A 27,585-nucleotide genomic window follows, 5' to 3' on the forward strand; every position below is an offset into this window, starting at 1 on the left:
ATAAGTGACTCTTAATCTCACAAAACAAACTGAGGGTTGCTGGGGGTATGGGGGTTGGGAGAAGGGGGGTGGGGTTATGGACATTGGGGAAGGTATGTGCTATGGTGAGTGCTCTGAAGTGTGTAAACCTGGAGATTCACAGACCTGTACCCCTGGGGATAAAAATATATTATATGTTTATTAAAAATAAAAAATAAATAAATTTTTAAAAAATGTTAACTGTGAGTCCATCAGCCTATGATCAACTGATTTGCAACTTCCTTTGAAATTTCTTATTAGTTCTTTTTCTTATTCCCTCTTTCTTTAAGGTTGTGGGCAGTGAAATAGTAAAAGAAAGAAGGTTCATGTTCTTACACTGTGGGGCAGCAAATCAAAGACATTGAGAGATGAGAATCTCAGACTATAGCCAGTCTTAGCTGGGTATACAACTGTAAGAGATAGAGTGAGTGGTAATAGCTTTAGGAAGAAGAAAAAGATGAGTCCCTCCCTAGGGCTAGCATAAAAGAAGACGACCAAGTGACCCAATAAATGGCTCTGGGAATAAACGATGTATGGCTTCTCTACTACCATAATGTTGATTTTTTAAAACAAAAAAAATACTTGGTAAGTCTACCAAATTATAGTAAAAAGTATTATAATTCATACTTAATACTTAAAAGTATGAATTGATGATACAACTGTAGTATAATACTTTACCAAACTATTACTATGCTTTTATAATTTATACAAGTGAAATTTGGAAATAGAAAGAAGAAATTATATAGCTCTGGTTCAACATTTAATTAGCTGAGAACAAAGTCTTCTGAGTTGATGGCTGTTAGACCTCCATTATACCGAATATTAATAAGGAAATCATTTCTGAGAGTATATCCATGAAAGTACAGATTGACTTTAAACTTTAATCTCCATGCTTTGGAAAGCACTATAAACTAGCATACCCAGAGTAGATTATTCAGAACATTTATTTTCCAAATAAACACCTAAGTCTGATTTGAAGTTAAAGACATACAACTTTTTAATTGATGTTGTAATAAAGATCATACTATTTTTAAAAATTTTTAAAAATGCATGGAATACTATGAAGAGACTGAGAAACACATAAATTATACTTACAATCCATACGAAGAATTGACTGCCAGGCTGGTTATTTGTTGTGGTGGTTCTCCACCGACCCATACCAACTGAATAACTAGTTCTGTCTGATAACCTGGAGACTGCTTAAGTGGTGAATTTTTAACTCTGTAATAAAGGAAAACATTACCTTTTAACCTACCTTCATGTATCTTATTAGCTTGTTAATTATAAAGTCATGCATAAATAACTATGCTCAAAGTATATGGAATTAAATATACAAAAATGAAAAAAACTGAATCCTGTTCTCTATTGGCATTTAATCTAGATGGAGACAAAACATGTACATAAATAACAAAAATAAGAAAGCATAAATAAGTTCCCATTATAAACTAGGGGGTTGGAAGTGAAGAGGGAGAAAAAGAGAATGGGTATGAATGGGAAGGAGGTATGGAGAGAAGAATGAGAAGTCGTCCATGGATTAAGAAGAGAAAGAAAAATACCAAATTAGAAAAAAAAAAAGCAAGTTAGAAAAGTAGACTTAAATATATGGTCTAAGAAAATAAAAAGTGGCCAAAAACATAAGGAGTTAAAAAAATGTGAGAAATTTATTTTTGGGTGCATGACACTTGCACTATTAAAAAAATGTACTCTGAGTTGATAGTAATTTTGATTGTAGACTCTTTCTCCAGTAACTGCTGAATAAATGCTTTTGCAAACATGCAAACAAGAAGCAGGAAACCAATAGTCAAAGAATAACAAATGTATAAGTTTGCTCACAGTGTAGGTGTGTATTAATAGTGAGAAACCAATATAACAAAATAGGCTGAGGTCAGACTTTAAAGGGTCTTCAGGGGCTGGCTACAAAGAACTGAGGGCTTTTGAAAGGGAAGAGTTTAAGTCTTGGCTCTGCCATTTTCCAGTTGTCTTCTTGTCTAAAAAAGTGGGAATATTACTATCTAATCACAGTAAAAGTGCCTACGGAAGAGCTGTCAATGGTCAGTTTATATGAAATATATTTTCATTATTCTAAGGAATTAGAAGCCAATGAAGGTTTATAAGAAATACTTTAGAAAGATTAATTTGGTGGAGGTTTGCAACGTGAAGTAGAATAAGAAAACAATTAAAAACTGCCTGTAATTAATGTAAAACAATAAGAAAAAGGTAGAACTGAAACACATTATGAAGAATCACAAATGCTTCAAAACTTCATGAAGGCAGAAATCTTGCAGTTACTTTTAACACTCTAGTGCAAAAGAGATTCTTGATATTTGAAAGAATGAATGAGCTGAAAGCTCATTTTGAGGAACCCCCATACTGTTTTCCAAAGTGGCTGCACTAATCTGCTTTCCCACCAACAGTGTAAGAGGGTTCCCCTTTCTCCACATCCTCACCAACATTTGTTGTTTCCTGCCTCGTTAATTTTTGCCATTCTAACTGGTGTAAGGTGGTATCTCAATGTGGTTTTGGTTTGAATTTCCCTGATGGCTAAAGATACTAAACATTTTTTCATGTGTCTGTTAGCCACTTGTATGTCTCCTTTGCAGAATTATCTGTTCATGTATTCTGCCCATTTTTTGACTTGATTATTTGTTTCTTGGGTATTGAGTTTGAGAAGTTTTTTATAGATTTGGATACCAGCCTTTATCTGTAGTGTCATTTGCAAGTATCTTCTCCCATTCCATGGATTGCCTCTTAGTTTTGTTGACTGTTTCTTTTGCTGTGGAGAAGTTTTTTATCTTGATGAAGTCACCCAAGTTAATTTTCACTTTTGTTTCCTTTGCCTTTGGAGACATGTCTTGAAACAAGTTGCTATGGTTGATGTCGAAGAGGTTAGTGCCTATGTTCTCTCCTAGGATTTTGAGGGATTCCTATCTTGAATACAAGACTTTCTAAGGAATACAGCCACCTATCTTTTCAAAAATGAGCTATTTATTTATTTACTTATTTATTTGACACACAGAGAGAAAGAGCGTGTGTGCATGAGAGAGCGCACAAGCAGAGGGAGAGGCAGAGGGAGAGAGAGAAGCAGGCTCCCTACTGAGCACTGAGTCTGACCCAAGCCAAAGGCACGCGCTTAACCAACTGTGCAAGCACCCCAAAATAGAGCCAGTTAGATACAACACCTATAATACTTGCATCAGGAAACTTCAAGTGGATTTGGAAGATAAAATTTTCCTTTTTTTAATTTATTAATTAAATCAATTAAAATTAAAATGAGTAGTATATTTCTGAGTTTGACTACTTTCACTATTAAAAAAAAATCTACTTTGACTTTAAGGTGAGAACATTTTTGATTACTTAGACTCTTTCCCTAATAACTGCTCTTGTAAAACTTACACAAGTAATTTAGTAATTCTTGAGGCTTACTTCATAATTCTTGAGGCTCTGCCCTGGAGTGACAGTGAAATGACAGAAGGACAGCAGGAAAACTACTCAATGTTAAATCTCCTGACACCAAATTCAGAGGTAAGGATGCTTTTGAGTCATTTAGTTGGTACTTCTGGTGAAGAAGACCAAGACACCTGACCAAATATGTGGTTGTATAAATTTTAGGGTAAACATGAATCACTAACGGTATTCCAAATATGAACTGAGTTAGTCACTTCATGCAAAGTCAGTAAGGCAGTACACTCAGAACTGTATGTTGGCCGAGAAGTTCCGGTTTTTCTCAGGGACATATACTTATCAGTGGCAGCTGACATCTCAAGAGGTAGACTGAGAGTTCTTCAGAATAGAAGAGTCTGTGTGTGTTATTTTCTTCTTGGATGAATTAGGGTAAGGTTCAGAGAAGTGTCTATCTTTTTTCAGCATATTTTTTTTTAAAGATTTTATTTATTTATTTGACAGACAGAGATCACAAGTAGGCAGAGAGGCAGGCAGAGAGAGAGAGAGAGAGAGGAGGAAGCAGGTTCCCCAGAGCAGAGCCCGACGTGGGGCTCGATCCCAGGACCCTGGGATCATGACCTGAGCCAAAGGCAGAGGCTTTAACCCACTGAGCCACCCAGGCGCCCCTTCTTTCGGCATATTAAACATGCACATTAGATTAGAGCAGGAACAAGCATTAAAGAAAATTTGAAGTGTGTAATATGGACACATTTAAAACTTCAGTGATAAAGATACACAGAACTCATGGGGGATGCCTGGGTAGCTCAGTCACTTAAGTGTCTGCCTTTAGCTCAGGTCATGATCAGGGTCCTGGGATCAAGTCCAGCATCCAGCTCCCTGTTTAGTGGGGAGTCTGCTTCTCACTTTCCCTCTACCACCCTGCTTGTGCTCTCTCCTTCTTTTTATAATAAATAAATAAATAAAATTAATTAAGAAAGAACTCATGGAGTTCTTAAAAGCAAGTTTTTTTACGTTTTAAAGCAAACAGTTCTTAAGCAAAAACAAGTCAGTCAAGCCTGCTACAAAATTCCCAATTGGTAAAAAATTAAAAATTGGATCAAGAAATGACAGGATAGGTTAAAAATGCAAAATGGGGGATGGGTTGGTATAATGTTTTACGTGTACAATGTTTACATATGTATTATTTTAATGTTTTAGTAAATGTAAATTAAGGTTTTATTTTTTAAAGACAAGGAGCGTAATATTAATAAAAAGCTCCATAATTTAAAACAAACAAACAAAAAACTCCATAATCTGTACAAATGCATTTTATATGTACGTTTGGAGGCTTAGCAGTTTCAAAATGTTTCTGTTTAGACAAATAAACTGCAAAAGCTCAATTAAAATACTTAAAAATCTAAAACTTCATTGGTAAAAGGAATAAATCAAATAGCTGCTTTTAAAATGTTTCTTCAAAGGAATAACTACATATAAAAGCATTCTGTATAGGGGCGCCTGGGTGGCTCAGTGGGTTAAGCCTCTGCCTTCCGCTCAGGTCATGATCTCAGGGTCCTGGGATCGAGCCCGACATCAGGCTCTCTGCTTGGCAGGGAGCCTGCTTCCTCCTCTCTCTGCCTGCCTCTCTGCCTACTTGTGATCTCTGTCTGTCAAATAAATAAATAAAATCTTAAGAAAAAAGAAAAGAAGGGGCACCTGGGTGGCTCAATGGGTTAAGCCGCTGCCTTCGGCTTGGGTCATGATCTCAGGGTCCTGGGATCGAGTCCCGCATCGGGCTCTCTGCTCTGCAGGGAGCCTGCTTCCTCCTCTCTCTCTCTGTCTGCCTCTCTGCCTACTTGTGATCTCTCTCTGTCAAGTAAATAAATAAAATCTTTAAAAAAAAAAGAAAAGAAAAGAAAAGAAAAAGCATTCTGTATAGAAAACAAACTCAGTACTAGTCACTTTAATATTAATTTGGTTATATTTCTGACATTTAAAAATTGGCTTTTCAGACTGTGGACTAAAACAATGTGAAGTTAATAAATAACTGCATTTACCAAAAAACTAGTAAGAAGGAAAACAATGAGGTATAACTCAAATTGCCTGTGATTAAAAAGTCAATGGTGAATATGTCCATTTTAGACAAAAATCTCAAAACCTTGCTACCAAAAATATGTCACCAAAATAAACGTCAAAGACAAACTGTACTTCATAGGCTTATGAGATGTAAATTTAACAAAAGGTTGGAGAAAAATAAACATTAAAATCAGAAGAGCATTAATGGAAATTCTACAAATTTAAGTTTAAAGCAAAGTAGTACTAAATAAGTAACAAAAGGGGAGAAAGTGGAATTCTGTATTTCCAAGTTTCATTCTAGCTAAACATGTGCCAGAACTGTTACAGAGGGGTGTGCATGTATGTACATAAGAGGGACAAAATGAAACTTTGAGACCTTTCTGAGGGATGTAGTTACTTAACCTCAGTGCTTACATTTTTTAGATCAGATCAGAGTTTCTCATTGTTGGCCCCAGTGGCATTCTGACCTAGGAAGTTCTTTGTTGTAGGGCAGTGCTGTGTGTACTTGAGCATCATCTCTGGCCCCTCTGTATTAGATACCAGTAGCACCCTATTCCTACTGTTGGGACAACTAATAATGTCTCCAGATACTGGTAAATAAATTCAGAGAAGCAAAATCATCCCTGCTTGAGAAACACTAACACAGAACACAAAATCTCGAATTTATATAAACATATAAAGGCTTATTTTTTTAAAAGTCTATACTTTTTGTGGTGCTTAGGTGGTTCAGTCTTTAAGCTGCTGCTTTCAGCTAAGTTCCTGATCCTGGGGTCCTGGGATCTGGGATCAAGCCCTGCATCAGGCTCCCCACTCAGGAGGGACCTGTTTCTCCCTCTTCATGGTCTCTCCCCTCCCGGGACTTGTGCTCCCCCTACACTCTAATAAATAAATAAAAATCTTCAAGAAAAAAAAGGCTATACTTTTAAACAATTTTGATATTTAAAAATCTGCCATGTCTTTGGGGTGAGTGCAATGCAATTTTAGTAACACAGACATTCTCCATAGCAATCCTTTATGACTATTCACCAAGAAAAGTGACTCTAGCAGATCTAAAACAAAACCAGGGCAAAGCCTGGTTCTTTTAACAAATGCAAATTCTCTCTCACCAGGCCTCCCTAGCTTGAATTTACTAAACTGGCTTTTGTTCTTCAATTTTTGTACTGAATTGCTTTGACACTTTCCATATCGACTTTTTAGTCACTACCCTAATTGGCTTCCCTGTAAATGTAGTTAATCATAGTCTTCATAAAATTTTTCAGTGATCTTAACTCTTTCCTCACTGTTTTATTTCTCTGCCATATTAAGGCTCATACCCTTTAGAGAATCTAACAACTCAATAACATAAATTAGAAAAAAAGGAAAAGAAAGTTATATCCGATTTATTTTTATATAAAAAGCAAACTGTATTCAAATTTGGAATGCTACAGTAAAGGCATTTAAATAATGACACTGCTGTGGTAGAGCAGATTCAGAAGGAAGAGAAAATGATTACAAAATGACTGAATCTCTAGAGTCCAAAAAACCAGAATTTTCAGAAGGTAGAAAGCAGTCTACATGTACATTTGATCCATACGAATCCAGACTAGAAAATATCCATGGATTTTGGAAGATTGACCTATATATACAGAAAAGATCCATGCTATTCTACCAGTATGTTTAAAGATCAAATCTTAGCACTTTAAAGATAAAAGTCTCGGAATTCAATCATATTTCTCTTGATGCCACAAAAAAATGAACTGGATTAACCATAGCAAAACACCGAAAGAAAGGATCTTATGTCCTTTGTTTCTATCACAGGAAAATAGTACTGTAAGAAGCTTATAATTTATCTAAATTAAAAAATAATTTCCAAAAAATCTGTATTTTTTAATAACTTACTTTAAACAAGGGACATTATCACGAAGCCCATCAGATGAACTGCTACTGGTAGAAGGATGAGACTGAGGAGGAATGGGCTGAGGAGTGGAACCCCCAACTGGTGTTGGCAAAGGCGGTGCCTGTTCTCCCTCTGGGGATTCCACATCATTTATCTCATATAACAATCGAACTTCAAGCATCTGTTGTTAAAAAAAAAAAAAAAAAAAAAAGTTAAAAAAAAAGACAGTTTGCCTACTTTGAATAATTATTAGAATATTTCATACAGTTTATACACATACCCATATATGCTTCAGTGGGAACAACATTTTTAAAGGTAAAAATGTAACAAGATTTCTAAAGGTAAAGATTTAGCAAAGAAAAAACATGTTTCTGACTCAGCTTTTTAAAAATGATTTTAGAATTTACTGCATTCCTGTTAATACCAAATTAGAGTATGCTTATATTCATATTAACTTTCCTTAAATGAAACATATACTATATATAAAGATTTAAATTTAAATGCTCACTAAAAAGATATGGGTAAACTATACTATTTTCCACAAAAGATAGATGGCAGTGTAAACACTTAGGTGTTCTTTAAAATTCTAGATAAAACTGATCCCAAATAATCTAAATAATTCAAAAAAAATTTTAAATGTCAGACATCTGACACTGAAAATAATTAAGAGATTATTACTGGAATGACTTCTGTAATCACTTCTTGTTTGCTGAATCTATAAATAATAACATGAGCGGAAACTCCAGCTATGCACAGCATTCTACTTTCTGGACACCAGGAGATGATCTGAATGGCATACGGATCTTCATCTACAATGTCTGTGTTTGGCCTCTCATCTTTATTTCTTGACTTTTCAAATACTTTAGATGTCTTTAGTTTATATAATACTTGTAGAGTTACTAAAAGAAAACATAATATATGTTAGATACTTTAATACAAATAGGACAAATATAAAATAATATGTAATCAGACATACTAACTAAGGAAAATAGCCTTTATTTATTTGAACCATATTTTTCTTTCCAGGTCTACATTTCTATTAGACATTTAGATGAAGCAATTACAGTACCTATTGACCAAAAAATTGTATTCATTAAGAAAAAAATGCATCATGATGATGAATTTAGGTAACCTGAATAAAATGACTGATGAAAAGATTTTGTTTAAAACAAAATATATAAATATAATGAAAATAAAGAACATATTTGCTTTCTAAAATGATTTCCTACTTATTTTCTCTATTAAAGGTACTATCTCACATTTCTACATGATAAAACAGAAAATATCCTGAGTTAACTGGATTCTCATTGCTTACTATGTATGTTTTGCAAACAGTGATAATTCAAAGCATTTTGTGTAACCACCATATATATATTTCGCAAAGACAGCACAAATCACTGTTAGCTTGGAATCAGGCATTAAAATTACTCTATAAAATTTCTACTGATTTGAAATATATTCCGTTTTTTTTTTTTAAGATTTTATTTATTTATTTGACAGAAAGACACATAGCAAGAGAGGGAACACAAGCAGGGTGAATGGGAAAGGGAGTAGCAGACTTCCTGCCAAGCAGGGAGCCAGATGCAGGGCTCGAGCCCAGGACCCTAGGATCATGACCTGAGCACAAGACAGATGCTTAACCACTGAGCCACCCACGTGCCCGTATATTCCTTCTCTTATTTTTGAGTTAAAAAGAGAAAGTCTGATGAAATTTTGAACAAAGGATTTGTTACTTCTGTTGAGAATCCTTCTTAATTTACTAGTGAATATCCATAAAAATATTTACTTCTATCAGAAATTCTAAACTCATATACTTGATAAATTACATATTAACTTTATAGCTTCTAAATTTTAAATTAAATGTTGGTCACAAAATTATTATAAAACAGATTGTATAGAAGCAGTGATTGCATAACATGTAACAAGTAATATTCTAAATACTTACTTGCAGAAGCATCCCAGAACTTAACTGACCCATCAGCATGCCTATGAAAAGCAAATGAGTTAAAATTGTGAAGAAAAAAAGAAAGGAAAAAAATCAGATTTCTTTTTTTTCTTTGAAGTATACTGTTATTTGAAAAGATAGCAACCAAATGAAGAAAGGTAAAATTCAGGGTAAGTTGGCAGGTTCTAAACAATAACATTTCTTAATACATTACAGCATAAAGGAAAGCAATACTTGCCCAATTAATTAAAGTCTATATAGTCTTAATTATATTTAGCTATTAGTGATTTAGTGGCAAAACAGGAACTTACTTACCCTGTAATAATTATTTCTGGGTAACTTTGAACACCCAAGCCCCAATTACCTCCATTAATGGGCCATTCCTATAAAAAAAGATTATTGTATAAAGCAACTTCCAAGCATACCATACATCCCCATATATATTTCTATGACAACAGTAAACAACGTATTTTGCTTCCAAAAAGGACTTTCTATTTATTTTCTCTAAAAAAGGAATCAATGTTATCAAATACTCCAAGGTGATAAATATAAAATGCAGAAATGTAAGATTAAATACTAAAACTCATGTTCAATACCTTTTTGCTGTAACCTTGCCGCTTCTGTCTAGCTCCAACAGAATAAAGTGCAGGAATAAGGTCCACAGGACAATCAGCAAAGTATTCGCAACATGTAACAGGGGATTCATGTATAGTCAAAGGGTAGGGATTTTCAAATATAGGGTATCTTTAACAACAGGAAAGAAAAATATTTATTAATTTAATGAAATTACTATAACAACAAAAACTTTTAAAAATATTTACAGCTTTGGAATGAAAACCATTTTTTAACTTTGATTTAAAGATAACATCCTCTGAAGGTCTATATAACAGATTTTATGAACTTATAAGTTTTGGGATACAATGTTCTTTTCTGTATTTTTAGAAATTACATACATTTTACCATAGAGATTAATAGATTTACTTCATGCATACATGTTAAAAAAAAAGGCATCTTTTATAATGCACGTTGCTCAGTTAGAATAATGTACCATGTGGCACACACTGGACTGAGTGCTTCATACATACATATACCTTATTTACTTCCTGCACCAAACTTATGATGTGGACATTTTACTGAAGAACAAACACTTAAGAGTAATGTCCCAAAGGCATGCCATCTAGCAAGGAGAAGCAGAATTTAAACAGTGCTCCTAACCATTAAGGTGTAAGGCTTTCAATCAACAAATGCCTCACCTTTATATTAACAGAGCTAATACAAATTTTCAGTTCTTTTTTTTCCAATCAATAGAATACAATAATATTTAATCTAGAGATACTCTTATTTCAATGATAATCTAAATAAAATTCTACCTTAAAGGTTTTCTAGATATGAGGTTATTCCATTAAATAAAGCAAAAAAATGCTTTCCAAATTTCAAAATTAAAGTAAAATCCTAACTAAATCCACAATGATATTTCTCTTCTGGTTTGAATTCCTTGAGAATGGCTACTTAAAAATATCACGAAAACCAGAATATGGCTATAAAGTCTAAAAAATTCAGAGTGGCTCATCTGCAAAAATTAGATGTATTATCAGTCTACTACTGGTAATAATTTAAAAATTAAAGAATAATTTCAGAAAATTCCTTTCTAGATTTCAAAATGAACCGAACTGTCATTACTCATTCCTCAACCACACATAAAAACACAGAAAAAAACCTCAAACAAAAACATGAATTAAAAAATGGCAGGTAACTCTTTTCTCTTTAAAAAGACATTTTATGGGGCGCCTGGGTGGCTCAGTGGGTTAAAGCCTCTGCCTTTGTCTCAGGTCATGATCCCAGGGTTCTGGGATCGAGCCCCGCATCAGGCTCTCTGCTCAGCGGGGAGCCTGCTTCCTCCTCTCTCTCTGCCTGCCTCTCTGTCTACTTGTGATCTCTGTCTCAAATAAATAAATAAAATCTTTAAAAAAAACAAAAACAAAAACAAAACACATTTTATAACACTTATGCTCAATAATCTTACTATTATTATATGTTTAACTGATCCATTTGCTATTTTTATTCAAAATGCCTAGCCACAGGTTATTTGCCCAGTATTTTAATTTAAATATTTTTTGGTACAGATGACACATAAAAGTTTCACATACGATTTTAAAACTTAGCTAAGGGAAAAAAATAAAATCTATTAAGAGGAAGTTATTCTAGGGGCACCTAGGTGGCACAGTCAGTTAAACATCCAACTCCTGGTTTTGGTTCAGGTCATGAGCTCAGGGTCATGGGATCCAGTCTTGCATTGGGCTCTACCCTCAGCATGCAGTGGGCTTAGGGCTGTCTCTCCCTCTCTCTCAGCACACTCCCCGCCCTCTACCTTTGCACTGTCTCTCTCTAAAATAAGTAAGTAAATCTTTTTTTAAAAAAGAATAAGTCATTCTAGGGCTATCAATTTTTTTATTATCAATGTAATTTTTAGATGCTACTTGAGAGAGGGGGAAAAGCAGATTCCCTGCTAAGCAGGGAGTCCGATGTGGGGCTTGATCCCAGGACCCCAAGATCATGACCTTAGCTAAAGGCAGATACTTAACAGACTGAGCCACCTGGGTGTCCTTAGGATTACGATTTAGAAATGATATTTTTAAATTCCTCCATTATGGTGGAGATATAGATACACACACACACACACACACACACACACACACATCTATATATAAATAGATGTGTATGTATATATATATATATTCTATATATATTATCTATCTAATTTTTAAAAAGGATAAAAATATCCAACCGATAATTACAGGTAGCACATAAGTTGATGTAAATCTAGGAATGCCTTAAAATAAGATAAATAATACTGTTCACTTATACTTCAGGGTTTCCTAAACCTGGTGCTATTCATATTTTGGATCAGAAAATTCTTTATTATGAGGGACTCTCCTGTGCACTGTGGATGTTTAGCAGCATCCCTGTCCTCTACCACTAGATGCCAGCAGCTTCTATAAAAGATGTTCACACAGCCGTTAAGTATCTGGGGGGAGAGGGGAAAAATAGTAAAATTGTCCCTAACTGAGAAACACTGAATATGAATGGGTAAAGTCAATTAAATATTTAATGATTATCTCCAGGAGATACAAATATTATTTATTTGCAATGTACTTTAATTCAAAGATGTTGTAAGTAAACATACTATCATCTATTTTAGAAAAAGCAGCATATGGCAAATACCACAAAAAGTTGCCAAGGAGCTATGGTGGTGATTTACAGATCAGTATATATATATATATATATATATATATATATATAAATTTTTTTTTTTAAGAGAGAGGGGGAAACATTTAAAGAGGAGATGAGAGATGACTTTGAAAGATTTATGGGGTTTTGACATCAGTGAAGCAAGTGAAGTTTGCAGCTCTTGGGAGCCATATAAGAAAAAGCATTGAAGTTTGATCATAGTTCAGTTTTTCTAGGGAATAAGTAGGAAGACAGTGAGAAATCAGGCTGGAAAGGTATCCTAAGTTTCTACTCTGTAGAGTAGCAAGCCAAGGTGGTGCTCTCAGATCAAAAACAGTAACAACCAACCACAGTGGTTTAAAGAGGCTCCATTAGCCAATTATGAGACTCTTAAAAGAGGAGGACAGTGACAAGCTTGGTGCTATGTGTAAAATTACTCTGACAACGAGATTCGTGACAGTGCCAGAGAGTGCACTGGGGTGGGGAGAGCCCAGAGCTTTTCTGGAGGTAAACTGTAATGGCATCAATTCTGGACTTATTTTGTCTGTCTGCACGGTGTCCAGGTATTAAGTTGAATTATATTAAATTTCAGAAATTCAACAAATTTTGGCTTAAAAAAATGGAAACTCTGTATAAGCAACATACTGGATCTGGTAAGTCTGGCAGGTAATTAGAAATGTGTGTCTGGATCTGTAAAAAGAGGTCAAGATTATGGATATAAATAAAGTATTTTCAAACAAAAGAAATAGCCAACCCTATGCTAAAAAGATTCTCTTTCGCCACATACTAAAATAAACTCTCACCAAATTTTATTTCTTACCCATTTTGTGCCAGGTCTATAAGTACTAAATCCTTTTCCAGAAGAACTACTACAGCATATGGTTCCTGAAAATCTAAAACAGAAAAACAATGTTTTAAATAGTTTTAAATATGCAAGAAGATAGGGAATTAGATCATAAACATTGCTTTTTTTTATTATTATTTTGTTCCATTCTCTCAAGTATGTAACATTCTGATCTTGTACTACATGTAATTTAAGACAATTTTGTTTTAAATGAGACAGATCTATACAATAACTCAGACAAAATTATCTCAGTTTTGTAAAGATGAATAAGGCAAAAAGTTCACAGTAACTTCTATGGTATTGCAAAATCCAAGGTGGGCCATGGGCAACAAACCCAAAATCTAAATCACAACAACTGTAAGAACAATTCTTACTATTGGATCTCATAGGAACTCAAGTACTACTATACTACTATAATTTCTTAGATATTTTATATGTACCTGTTTAACTATAAAATACATTACAGCTTTACATTTCAATTGGCTTCAAATGAAGTAAAACGGATCCAGATTTAAATTCCTCTTGAAAGAATATATGTTAGTTGTGATAGCTAATTTTATGTCAGCTTGTCTTTGCTTTGGTGTCCAGCTGTTCAGTGAAACACAAATCCAAATGTTGCTGTGAAGGTTTTCTTTAGATGTGATTAACATTTAAAACAGTAGACTCTGAGTAAAGCAGATTATCAGATATAATGTGGGTGGGCTTCAATCAGCTAAAGGCCTGAAGAGCAAAGACAGGTTCTAAAAAAGAAGCAATTCTGCCTCAAGACAGCTCTTCTCTGAATGTTCAGCCTGCCATCTTGCTCAATGAATTTGACTTATTAGCCTCCACAATTGCATGAACCAGTTCCTTAAAATAAATTCATTCTCTTTCTCTGTCTCTCTTCCCTATTGGTTTTGTTTCTCTGGAGAACCCTGATTAATATACTAGTGTTCTATAGAATTCTAAAATGTTTCTTAATGTCCACAGTTTTGTTTGCCCTTAAGTGGCACTAAAGGCTACTATCTCATACTAACCAGATAAAGCTTATTAAGCAAAATTAACTTTTGAGATAAAACTTGCAAAGTTAGGAAGACAGCATCTCTCTCCCAGAAGAATTACAGCATACTAAGACAAGGAAACTACAGGTCTTTGTTCTGAATAGCAGATATCTATAGAGAATGAGTTTTAAAGATGCAAAGCTTATTACCATTTGGGTATGGTGTTTCACACAGCGTTAGAAAATCAACAATTGAATAGTCCATTTCCAGCACAGCAGTACTCTTCCCATGCATAACTGTTAAGCAGGGTCTTCTTCCTACAGTATCATAGGACAAACCTCCTGATAAAATAATAAAAGGTTCCCTGAAAATAAAATACATAGGCAGGATTATAAATAACATAGTGGACACTATATTTTCTTGCTGTATTATAAACGTTTTAATTAGTAAAATAATAAATTCTAACATCTTAATGCATGATTTAATTGAATACTCGTGGATTTTTTAAATGGCATTAGGTAAGACCCATATATATATATTTTTTTTTTCCCATGAATTCATGAAAATTAACCTACAGTAAGAATGAACATTGACCACATTTGACTCTCATACCTCACCTTGGTCCCTAAAATTTTTTTCTTTAATCCTCTTTATACAACTGTCAAAAAATTATCTCTGTGTTTCTACTAGTCAAGACTCCTGAATATACAGCCTTTATTTCCAAACCTAATAACCAGGCTTTCTCAACAGATCTAAGAGAGCATTTATGGCCTGAGGCATCCACTGTATGTAACAAATTAACTTCTCATTGATGTAGCAGGAATGTACTAGCTATAAATCACCCTTGAGAAAAGTTATTCAAAATCATTTTCTAGAGGACTTCTGGAATTTTGGCTGGTATGCTATCCAACCACAGCTCCCATGTACATCCACTAGCTGCCAGCCTGCCACTACTGATTACTCTACAACTGTCTCCCTATTAGCCATTACTTAATGATTTATCTAGATTCACTTTTTAAAAGTGTATCCTTAAGTATACAAAAGGAAATATATCTTTTCATATGTTTTGGCCTGTATTTATCTTTGTCTTGATTATTCATGCTTTTTGTCTATATTTTCATTAGATTAGTAATCCTTTTCTAAATGTTTGGTAAGAGTTCATTGATTCTAAGGAATTAGCTTTGATCTGCTGTGTCTCATCATTTGTTGGGTGGGAAGCTGTTTATGGTACATCAAACAGATGATTTTAAAAGTTTGATATGAGATTTTCTTAAATCTCCTCATGATATTTTAGGTACTTTCTGAATATTTATTCTAAGTTCAGTAGATTCACCTACCCCCTCTTCACATCTGGTATAAGCAGTATGTAATAATACGGAATTGTTAAAAATGCTAGTTCTTAATTACTTATTATTTTTTAAAAAATGCTAGCTCTTATATTTAACTTGAAGCTTGTTTGTCCATTGTTATATCGCTGTGAATAATAAGAAAATTAGATGAAAGCAATATTTTGTTACTTAAAAAAAAAAGTGCTTGTTCTGGAACTAAGCTGTCTAAAGTTAAATTAAATCTCAGCTCTGGTTTTCCTTTCTGCGTGATACTGCAAAGCTGCTTAACCTCTCTATAGAGACCGAGTGGTATCTATATACCCTTGACAATTACTGAATTAATATACACAAAGCACTGGCATCAATGTGCAGCACATAGCATATTTTTGGTAAGATTTATTTATTATTACTACTATCGTCAAATTACCATTATTATCCATTATGAAAGTTCCCCTTCTTTTGGTATGTGGAAACATTAACATTTCTAAATTGTTTATTTTTACCTAAAATAAACTCTAGAATAAATAAACTCCACTAAAATTTACTTAGAGTAGTAGTACAAATGTGTTATTTATAAGGAAATACAAATATTAGGTCAAATAACTCAATTGTTTTTTAATACTGAAACATTTTACCTATTTTAATATATATAATAGGATATGTGTATGTGTGTATAGTATTTTATTTAAAACTATACTTTCATATATCCTTGTTTTAGTTTTTTTCATAGAATTTATCATTAAAACTTATTTTGTTCATTGTTTTTCTCATTAAATTGTAAGCTCCATGAGGGCAAGGAGATTTGTTCATTTTGTTCCTTGCTGTATCCAAAACTTGGTCAATTAGTACAATGAATACATAAATGAATATGAATGGAATTAACAGATATGTATGTTACACTAACCACTCTTTAGTTTACACTATCATTTAGATTTTTCACCACTAAAATGATTTTGTTAATATTATTTTTCCACCTAAGTGACAGTAATCAAGGTTAAATTCCCAAATAGAACTATACCAATACATTGTTTCAATCACTTTGCATAGTGTTATTATTATGACTATAGTTAGGAAAGCATATTTAATTTTCTTTCCTTTTGCTCCACATATAATGAATAAATAGGATACACTTCCTCTCTTGCATACTTTGAAATTTGAAATTTGAATATAAAATACTAGAAATAAGGATGAAGACTCTGACTTCATCTTTTACAGATTGGAGGCCCGGGTCATGTATTTTATAAGTAATATTTCAAAAATAGTCTGATAAACGCTTTTACATATAGCCAACTTAAAAAAAAAAAAAAAAAGCAGCATTGTTAATATAAAAACCAGAAACAGGGAGATGCTGAGCTACATAATAGAATAAAATTCCCATGGAAATATCAGGTAGGTTTGCCAGGTAAGTCACCAGTTTATTAGATAAATTGTTAATAATGGTATTTAATAACATCATGGCATTTAGGTAGGTTTATCCTCAAAAGGCAACTAAGTGTGTATTCAGTGGGCTTGTAAGTTGCCTACTCTTCTTTTCTAAACTTAGGAAAGAACAAAAATATGATGAAAAAAATAGGGATAAAAATATAAGAATAAAAAAATATGAGTAAGAAGCAGTTTCAAAGAGATACCAAGTTAATATTCTTTTTCATAATAAAAGTTCCCCAAATCTAGCAATAAATGCATGTGTGTGTGTGTATATATATATATGCATACATATATGTATACATTTAAATACATTTTTTTCCCTTATATCTTATGTGTTGTTTTTTAAAAAACATAATCTAAGTTTGCCAGGCAGGAATCACCTGACTTATGAACACCCAAGAGATTATATTTTTTCTTTATAAAGAACCAAACTTTGAAGGGTAAATATTAATGAGATGAATACTTTACAATAAGTAGTCATAAATGCAATGATAAGTATTTTAATACTAGATATTGAAAATTACATAAACTGTTTTGTTGGCATTTAGAATTATATAAAAAACTCTAGAAATCTAGATTATTTCTAGGTAGCATATGAATTATGGAGGTGGAGAATCTGTTTTTAAACACAATGTTAGTTTTTTTGATGTTACAGTAAGACCTGGAGAAAAGATAATTTTTATCCCGTAACTTAACATCAAATTTCAGTAGAATTTCTCTTAATGATACTGGATGTTCCTCAAGACTGTCATTTTGTGAAGATATCTGCATTAGAAGGGTGTCTGGACATTTTAATAATTTATTTAATCATTTAATCATTCACTCATTCATTCATTCATTTATGAGACCAAGTGCCATGCATGTGCTCAGGCAGGGGTAGGCAGAGGGAGAGGAAAAGAGAATCTTAAGCAGGTTCCATGTGGGGCGTGGAGCCTGACATGGGGTTAGATCTCATCACCCTGGGATCATGACCTGAGTTGAAATGAAGTCAGAAGTTTAACTGGGACTGAGCCACCCAGATGCCCCTGGACCTTTCATAATCTGATTGAAATTTTTAAGAGGCTGGACACTTTTAGTTAATTCCTTTGTCTTCTAACCTCCCCAGACTGGCCTTAATATGTGGTTTGGCTCAAGTTGTGTTTCATATGAAGCACTCTTCAGTTAAAGGAAGTACTTCTACCCAAAAAGTCATTTTTAAAACCAATTTGCTCAGCTCAGTTCTACAACATTACCCATTCATTCAAATTTATTTTGAGCACCTATATTCCTGAGAATAAAACAGTGCACTCATGTCTAGTGTACATGAACAAGCACATTGGGACAAGTGTTACAAAGAGAATAAAACAATGTGGAATGGTAGGCTGACTGTGAGGGAGGACACAGAGCAGTTACTGTAAGAGTGATCAGAAAAGATCCCTGAAGTAATGACAGATGAGCTGGCCGGAATGAAGAGGAGCCAGTCAAAGAGCTTGGTGTTGGGAGAAAAGGGTTGCACATTGTAGGTAACAGGAATAATGGCAAAGACCCCAAGTCAGGAATGAGTTTGGTACATCTGAGGAATTAAATGGCCAATGGGGCTACAACACAGTGCATAAAGCAATATGTGGTAAGAGATGACACAACTCCAAATCTTATAAAGTGCATCCTGTTCCCTGTATTAGGATCTTAAGAACCTGTCTCCTCCATATCAGCCCCAAGGTAACTTTAGCTCTGGCCCTAATAACCTGCAGCTGAAATTATTATAATAGCATTTGCACACATTGTTTATTGCCTGAGATACACTTCCCCTCATTTTCTGTTTGACTTTAGCATTCTAAAACTCAGTCCAATTACTATCTCCTCAGAAAAACCTTCCCTGATCCATCCACCCTGATTGTGCTTGGTTCCCTTTCTGTATTCCTAGAATCCTGTGCCTACTTCTTCTCAGCATTTACCAAAACAAATATCATTATGTTTATCTAGTTTCCCTTTGTATTGTGAGATCCTTTAGGAAACAGAGAGTAAAATTACCTCTGCATCCCCAGGCCCTAGCTAAGGATGCCAAAAAGTGTTTAACAAATACATATTTAAATACCACTAAACCTATCACTCAGATGGTCACTAATACTAGGACTTACAATCAGAAATGCTGTAGGATTTGGTAATATTTGGCCAAATTTGGTAATAAATACTGCCTAAAGTAGTTTGAAATGTAACTGTTGTGCTGTTCTGATACTCTTTCTGCATAAATAGTACTGCCACCTGTATTATTCACTACTTCTATGTATTTTTTAAATTGGAATTTAAGCTCCAAATTCTCTCTTATGTCCTTAATTTACATTACTAACTTTATTAAATTCTCCAACTTTCATCAAATGCAGATGTGCCCTTCTATTTCAAAGGAAACACTTAACTATAAATTTGGCGAACAGAATTACACCTTGGCTCTTGAAAGCTAACAAATATCTTCTCTTTACTACTCAAACCTCAGTGCTCAACTTTATTTGGGGTTTGTGAGGAGCAGAGGAAGCATAAGGGAGGAAATCTTAAGTAGGCTCCAAGCCCAGTACCAACACGGGACTTGATCTCACAACACCTGAGATCATGACCTGAGCTGAAATCAAGAATCAGCTGCTTGACCAACTGAGCTGTCAAGGTGCCCCCTAGTGCTTAGCTTTTTATTGAATGAATATATGACTTTTATGAGACCGTACATCAAATTTCTAAGATTCTCAGTTCAAATTCCAATTCCAAATTATGATTATCTAATTTGAATAGTCTTAAGAAAAATCTACACAACTATGATCTCATATTTGTTGTCAAATTGCTTACATTTCACATAAAAGCTAAAGGCTAAGTTTTTTGAAGTATCAAATCAAAATGAAATAATCAAAAACGAGGGTTTCAAAAAATGAATTTTTAAGGGCTGAGAAGCAAAAAAGAAAACCTAAAATATAGGAAGACGAATTAAAAGCACTTTTTAAATCATGGAGTGCTACAGTTTCAAACAATGCTTCTTTAAACTGTCTGTGGTTAAGAACTATTTAAAAAAATCTAATTCATTGAAAATCTCTTTTTTTTTTTGTAAGAAAAACAACTAAATGTGTCCACAGATGTTGTGGTAATATCAAATGGTATTCAAGTTTCCATACTCTTACTTTTGATTTCTGTATTTTGTCTCAGAGAGTTAGCTGACTGGAACCATTCATGCACCATACCTGGAGTAGCACTAGTCTAGAAAAGAAAAAGTTAAGCCTTCTAAGGATACTCCTTTGACTTACTCTATCATGACCAGGGAGGTATGTGAGGATGTCACTGAAGACCTCACTGCAAGGTGCCAAACTCCCTCACACCCTGAAGTTAATTCAGAAGCCATGGAATTCTTTAAAACAACTATTTGATAAGAGAACTACTGCTTAGTTATAACAAGTTTTCACCAGGGACCTTTTTGAGTAAACGTGAAAATAACAAGGTAGCATAAGAATAAACCATTATGATAAGGAACTGAATGCAGAGAAGCACAATAGGTCATAACCCAAGTTTTGGAAGAAGACATCTATGTTCAGATCCTAGCTCTATTACTTTGTACCTATGAGGATTGAACAACTTATTTTAATTATCTGAGCCTCAGTTTTCTCTTCTGATATACCTCATAGAGTTATTATAAAATCACATTGCATATACATGGCTTATTACAATGCCCAGTACAAAATGCATTCTCAGGAAGTGACAATTACTTTACTGGCACCATGATGATAATATTCCAGTGTCCTTCTAGTTCATATCTGTACCTCTGCCAATTTTAAGAGGACTCTCTGAGAACCAGAGTAGTCACCTCGAAGCTATGTTTCACTAGTGACTAACCCTAATACTCTCCTTTGCTAATATAGATAAAAAGATAGAAGTTTGGGGGGAAAAAATAAAGGAACATGATTTAGACAAGTTTTTGTCTAAATGAGCAATTTAACAATGGTATAGATTTAGTAGATTTGTATATTGCAGTATTTACATAAAATTAAGATTTTAATATTGTTATGTTTATTTTATTGATATAATTTTCATGAAAAGTTATAGTAATGAGACTTAATACATATCTTTTTAGTTATCAAAAATGTGGAATCTCCAAACACTTCTATAAATTGCCATGAAGTATACAAGAGTGATACTGAGAATGTGGTCTGTGAATCCCTAAGGGTTTCCAGGATCCTTTTCAAAAGGTCGAGGGTAAAACTACTTCATCATGGTATTAAGACACTATTGGCCTTTTCACTGTGTGATATTTGCACTGATGGCACAAAAGTAATAGTAGGTGGATTCAACTCCTGGTATCTCAGCATGAACCAAAGCAATGGCACCAACCTAGTCTACTCATTTTATTCCTCATTGCTTTACCTTAAAAGGATTTTTCCCCTTCCACTTCCAAAGGTCTTTGGTGAAGTAGTAAAATGACTAATTTTAAATACTGATCCTTAATATGTCTTTCTAATGTTGTGTTAGGGAAATAAAAATATACACAAAGCACTTCTATACACTGAATTGGACAGTTATTTCCAGAAAAGCACTTGTACAGTTGTCAGAGTTGTAAGCTAAACTATCTATTATTTTTGCTTACAGGATGACTAACAAACTATAATTTAGGTTTGGGTAATTGACAGTCATCTTCCCAAAAATGAATGAAGTTAATCTTATATTAGGAAAAGCAACTGGCATTATTTACGATGATAAAGTCTGGGCTTTCAAGTAAAAATCAAGAGTTTGGGAACTTCTATCTGCCATGAATTTCACAGTTTCCCAATACTTCAAGATTTTCCTCAAGAGATCAGTGGTGATTTCAGCAATTTAAAGATATATAATGAAATGCCTCAATACTAGAAGATATGAAAGAGTCAAACAGTATTTTCCTATTTATCAGTGCCATGATGTTACAAAAGCATGCAAGAGTGAAAGAGTCACTTCAAGTGCTGAAAGACCAAAGAATTCTCATGGGAGAGAGTAAAAAAATTTACCAATAAGCAATTCAGATCTCCCACTACAACCAATGTTTAAGAATCTACTACTTGTCAAGTTTGGGTGTAGTGGCAAAGAATATTTACCATTATTTTATTTTTTTTTTAATTTTTTATAAACATATATTTTTATCCCCAGGGGTACAGGTCTGTGAATCACCAGGTTTACACACTTCATAGCACTCACCAAATCACATACCCTCCCCAATGTCCATAATCCAACCCCCTTCTCCCAAAACCCTCCCCCCAGCAATCCTCAGTTTGTTTTGTGAGATTAAGAGTCACTTATGGTTTGTCTCCCTCCCAATCCCATCTTGTTTCATTGATTCTTCTTCTACCCACTTAAGCCTCCATGTTGCATCACCACTTCCTCATATCAGGAAGATCATATGATAGTTGTCTTTCTCTGCTTGACTTATTTCGCTAAGCATGAAACGCTCTAGTTCCATCCATGTTGTTGCAAATGGCAAGATTTCATTTCTTTTGATGGCTTTTAAAAGTCAAACTACATACCTCTGTAAACCTGAATTTTCTTTGTATGCCTCAATTAGAAGAACATTACAAAAGACCGACTGTAGAAGCAGATCTGAGATTTTAGCTGTAATCTATTACACTACACTTGAAAGAAATTTCCAAAATAAACAATTCTAGTACATTTTTAGAAGGAGTTATTTTAAAATGTTTTACTTATCTTAACATGCTAGGGTTTTTTTTTTTTAATAAAGATGTTTTTAGTTAGATTTTGTTTTTAGGTTTTTTTTTAAGATTTTATTTAGTTATTTGACAGAGGGAGATCACAAGTAGGCAGAGAGGCAGGCAGAGAGAAAGGAGGAAACAGGCTCCCTGCTGTGCAGAGAGCCTGATGCGGGACTCAATCCCAGGACCCTGAGATCGTGACCTGAGCCAAAGGCAGAGGCTTTAACCCACTGAGCCACCCAGGCATCCAGGGGTTATTATTTTTCAATGAATTAATAAGTATTTTTTAAATTCTAAACTTTATTTCTAGTAGGGTAAATATCAATAGTTAAAACCCATATAAAGTAGAAGATGTTTGGGGTTCTCAATAACTGAGTGTAAAGGGTCCTGAGACCAGTTTAGGGACTGATAGTATACACATAAAAATTAAGCCCACACAAAAGAAAATTGACAATCATGACAGGCTTTCATTTAATACAAGTTAAAACAATTGGTTGTAATTATTAAGAGATGATATAATAATATAAAAGGGTATTATAATAAAGGTAATAATAAGTAAGCTTAAGTTTATTAACAGGGACTCTATTAGTACCATACAAAGAAATAAAATGGCATTCTTCTCTAAATTATGGTCTTTTGACCATTAATACAATGATGAAGATTCACTGAAGCCTTTATGATTTCTCATTACCAGTCAAACTATAAGAACTTAGGGGTTACATAGCAATAACGTGCTAAATAGCATGTCCTCTAACATGTGAAATTCATGTAAATGAGTGGCTGGCAAGACTCAACTTGGAGATAAGAAAGAAAAAGACTCCATGAATTCTACAGTCCTCACTTAAGAAAAAAAAAATTCTTAGAACATCTTCCTAAACTTGAAGGCAGAAGCTTAAGTGCCCCTATAAACTGAAAATGTCATGAATCTTAATAAATTTAGAAGAATTATAATATTCTCTTGTAACCATCAAAGGCTGACAGTAATAACAAAAGCTATTAAAATGAAGTTGTCATGTCTATGGCAACACAGCTCTTCTCTACCTGTGCTTTCCAGGGCAAAGCATCCATTCTGGTGCTGACATTAAACTGGAAAGCAAAATAAACTTAAGCTATCAACATGGTAAGTCAATGAGATAAAAGTTCAGAATTTGGTAGACATAACCTAACCATAAAAATTCCAGAAAAATTATCCTTTGGGGTTTTGATGTATTATAGTTTCATGATCCAGTATGGTTAGGATGCATGAAATTTATATGGCCCTACAGCAAACTGTATTAGTCCATTACTTTTTTTTTTTCTAGTATCAATTCAAATGAAAGAATTTTTGTTAACAATCAGGCATTTTTTTCAAAAAAAGAAATCTAAAACCTTCAATTAAGTCTTTGTCATGCAGAATATTTGTGATTACATGAACTATACATGGCAACTTTGTTAAATTCATCTATTTCTAGATAGAGGGGCATGGATAAACATATAAATAACATTGGTCCCTGCCAAAACATAATATCTGAGCTGGATGACTGCTTGCCAAAAATTAAGTTGTAAAATTTTTATGAAACACCACTTAATATGCAGATGGAAGCAAATTTAACGTCAGATCCCTATTATCAGAGCAGGTTGCCTTTTCTATTATAACAGTAATCATTTAGGAGTTCACACTGTGGTGACAAAATATAATACGATTCCAAAGCATAAATGCTTACTTTTAAGGTAAGGAAGTTACTAAAACAAAAACATCTCCCATTGATGAGACTGATGAAAATGTTACAGTTTATACTAAGTCTTTGAAGTGCACACAGATACTTTCAAGAAGCAATGTGGGAACTTGTCAAGATTCATAAAAATCTTTTATCCTCAAAATTTCACCATTGGAAGTTTACTGTAAAGAAACAGTACAACTGTTTAAAAAAAAATCTGTTGAATTAACTATAACATCAAAAAAGAGAATCGGGCGCCTGGGTGGCTCAGTGGGTTAAGCCGCTGCCTTCGGCTCAGGTCGTGATCTCAGGGTCCTGGGATCGAGTCCCACATCGGGCTCTCCGTTCAGCAGGGAGCCTGCTTCCCTTCCTCACTCTCTGCCTGCCTCTCTATCTACTTGTGATTTCTCTCTGTCAAATAAATAAATAAAATAATAAAATAAAATCTTAAAAAAAAAAAAAAAAAAAAAAAAAAAAAAAAAAAAAAAAAAAAAGAGAATCTGTTCACTACTATATTTTTATCTGTAATATGAAAAACGTGATTATAATATCAAAAACTAAATGTTCAGCCAAAGGGAAAAATGTCTGCGTAAAGCACATAAGCTTTAAAATTATTTTAAGGAATACATAAAAACTAGTAATATTTTAGCCATGTTAAGTAGGAAAAAAAATTCACCAGACCGAATATGCTCTAAGAATATAATTAAGTCAAAATGTGTATGTAACTGAAAAAAAGATTGAGGGAAAATGAACAGAAGAAAAAAATTTGTTTCAAATAATGAAATTACAGGTAATATGTTTCTTTTGTGAAGATTTTATTTAATGTTATAATAAAAAACAAACAAACTTAGGTACTTCTAAAAACAGTCTAGAGAAGAAGATAATACTGGTTAAAAATGAAATTTACAGGGGTGCCTGGATTGCTCAGTTGGAAGATCACGTGACTTTTTCTTTTCTCTCTTTTTTTTTTTTGCAATTGTAATTTTGTTACCCAAACAATGTAAGAGCATTTTCATTTTATCTATTTATTTTCATTTTATTTTATTTTATTTCTTTTCAGTGTTCCAACATTCATTGTTTATATACGATACCCAGTGCTCCACGCAATACATGCCCTCCATGACTCTTGATCTCAGGGTGGTGAGCTCAAGCCCCAAGTTTGGCATAGAGGTTACTTAAAAATAAAATCATCCATTCGGCAATTGTTACCAAGTGCTTAACTGTGTTGGTCCCCACAGAAAGGGCCCAAAAGTCTTATCTTCCATCATTTGATTCCTCCAGCTTCACTCCATCCTTTGGCCAGCATACCCCACCCCTCTATCACTGCACTTTTTACTCATCATCTACTTTACTGATTTCGGGGTTCCTTTTCAGAACCCAAAACTTACCTTAATCCTAAGACTTTTAGTTCTGTAGCCAAAAAAATTTTTTCAGAAGAATCCAGATCATATAATCATATGACAATGCTTTTAGTATTCAGAAAGAAAATTATCTTCTTCACCTGTACTTTGAATTAATCCTGAGAAATTCACTCTAAAACTTTCTGCCGAAATTATTTCCTTTTCATTTTCAGCACCATCTATTCCAACAGTTCTTTCTTTTCTGCCATTTGTTATATGGAGTTCTTCCTCAAGTTACAATGAAAACAAAATTGTGTCTTACTCTTCCTGATGAAATGTAAATGCTATTTTTATCTATTGTTGAATACACTAAACACATGTTCTAAAGCAGTGCTTAAAAAATAAATAAATAAATAAACCAGCATTTTTTGTTAATCCACCCATTTCTTTTTCTTTCTTTTGATGTTCCTACATCCTGGCTCATGTTTGAATCAAGGCTAATAAAATATTCTTACAAATTAATTCCTCTTACAATGAGTATCCTCCGATCTTCCTTCTGTTATCATTCTAACCTATCTTTCTATAGCAGCAAACAAGGCTTACTTACTTACTTACTTACTCTCTCCTACAAACACTTCAAGGATGTGTTCTGGGAATGTTTTATTTTAGTTTTTGTTTTTGCTTTTGTTTTTCTGTTCAAAATCTACTAGTCCTCCTTTTTCTACATCTTCACTTTTGTGTTTTTCAAAATAAAATACCAGTGCTGAGAGCGTCAGTTGTATAAAGGGTTCTGAGCTGTTGGAATCATTATGAATGCACTCCTTTTTCTTACAGCTTTTTCTTCACCTTCATTTCAGCAACCACCACTGGTTAAATGTACCTCAAGGGCTTAATACAGGTTTATTTTCAAATATAGTTACCAAATAAAACTTGCCAGTGATATACAGATGTATCACAAAATGCATTTATCAGCAGACTTAGTAAGTTATATCAGTTTTAACTTAACAATGAGTTAAAAACCAATTTAAGGGAGCACCTGGTTGGCTCAGTCAGTTAAACCTCTGCCTTCCACCCAGGTCATGATCTCAGGGTCCTGGGATCGAGCCCCACGTGGGGCTCTCTGTTCATCAAGGAGTCTGCTTCTCCCTCTCCCTCCACCTCTCACTTGTGCTTTAATAAATAAATCTTTTAAAAAAACTAATTTAGTGAAAAACTTAAAAACAGAGGAATCTTAGTGCTTTAAATTCATAGAAGCCACAGACAAACCCCAATCTCCATACAGCTGCTAAATAAGGTATTCTAATATCAGAAGATAGAGCCATTAATCTAGTAGTCTTTGTTGTCTAGCTATGTGGGATTATACAATTACAGTGTTAGGGAATGTAAGTCAAATGTTATCTTAAAATTAAGAAAGTGAATGGTAATTTATTTAAGTTAGATAAGAGGTCTGGAGATTAAGGCTAGGAGAAAGTGTTCATGTTTTGAGAGACCGAAGATAATACAGATAAATCTGGGGTAGGTCATAAGAATACCTTTGAGGACAGTGACAAAATGAGAATTAGCCAACCTAAAATTGAAACTCTCTCACCAACTTGGGAAAAGTAACAAGAGAAAAGGAAACATTATCTGCTGAGAAATTTAAAATGAAATTTTAAATCTGTGGGCTCAAAGATGTCTTCTCTTATTAGATACAATTAATTATAAATTGACTTAGGGATTTTTCCTAAACAGTGTTAAGATCAAATGCCATTACCACAAGGGGATACCAT

The 27,585-nt window shown here is 33.7% G+C and overlaps 1 protein-coding gene across 6 annotated transcripts in view; it reads right to left on the reverse strand.

Annotated features, from left to right (window-relative positions):
* The window catches only part of STXBP5 (syntaxin binding protein 5), a 176,452-nt gene that overhangs the window by 62,576 nt on the left and 86,291 nt on the right, over positions 1-27,585 (reverse strand). For all 6 annotated transcript variants that reach the window (XM_045066264.1, XM_045066262.1, XM_045066260.1 and 3 more), the window contains exons 10-17: positions 14,555-14,709; positions 13,342-13,414; positions 9,890-10,037; positions 9,609-9,676; positions 9,294-9,334; positions 8,027-8,247; positions 7,351-7,529; positions 1,114-1,239 (exon numbers count right to left, since the gene is read on the reverse strand). In XM_045066264.1, the coding sequence (XP_044922199.1) occupies positions 1,114-1,239; positions 7,351-7,529; positions 8,027-8,247; positions 9,294-9,334; positions 9,609-9,676; positions 9,890-10,037; positions 13,342-13,414; positions 14,555-14,709 (1,011 nt within the window). The remainder of the gene's footprint in view (positions 1-1,113; positions 1,240-7,350; positions 7,530-8,026; positions 8,248-9,293; positions 9,335-9,608; positions 9,677-9,889; positions 10,038-13,341; positions 13,415-14,554; positions 14,710-27,585) is intronic.

This window comes from Mustela putorius, unplaced genomic scaffold (genome assembly GCF_011764305.1).
Source record: "Mustela putorius furo isolate JIRA1106 unplaced genomic scaffold, ASM1176430v1.1 tig00003863_pilon_pilon_pilon, whole genome shotgun sequence".
Lineage (NCBI taxonomy): Eukaryota > Metazoa > Chordata > Mammalia > Carnivora > Mustelidae > Mustela > Mustela putorius.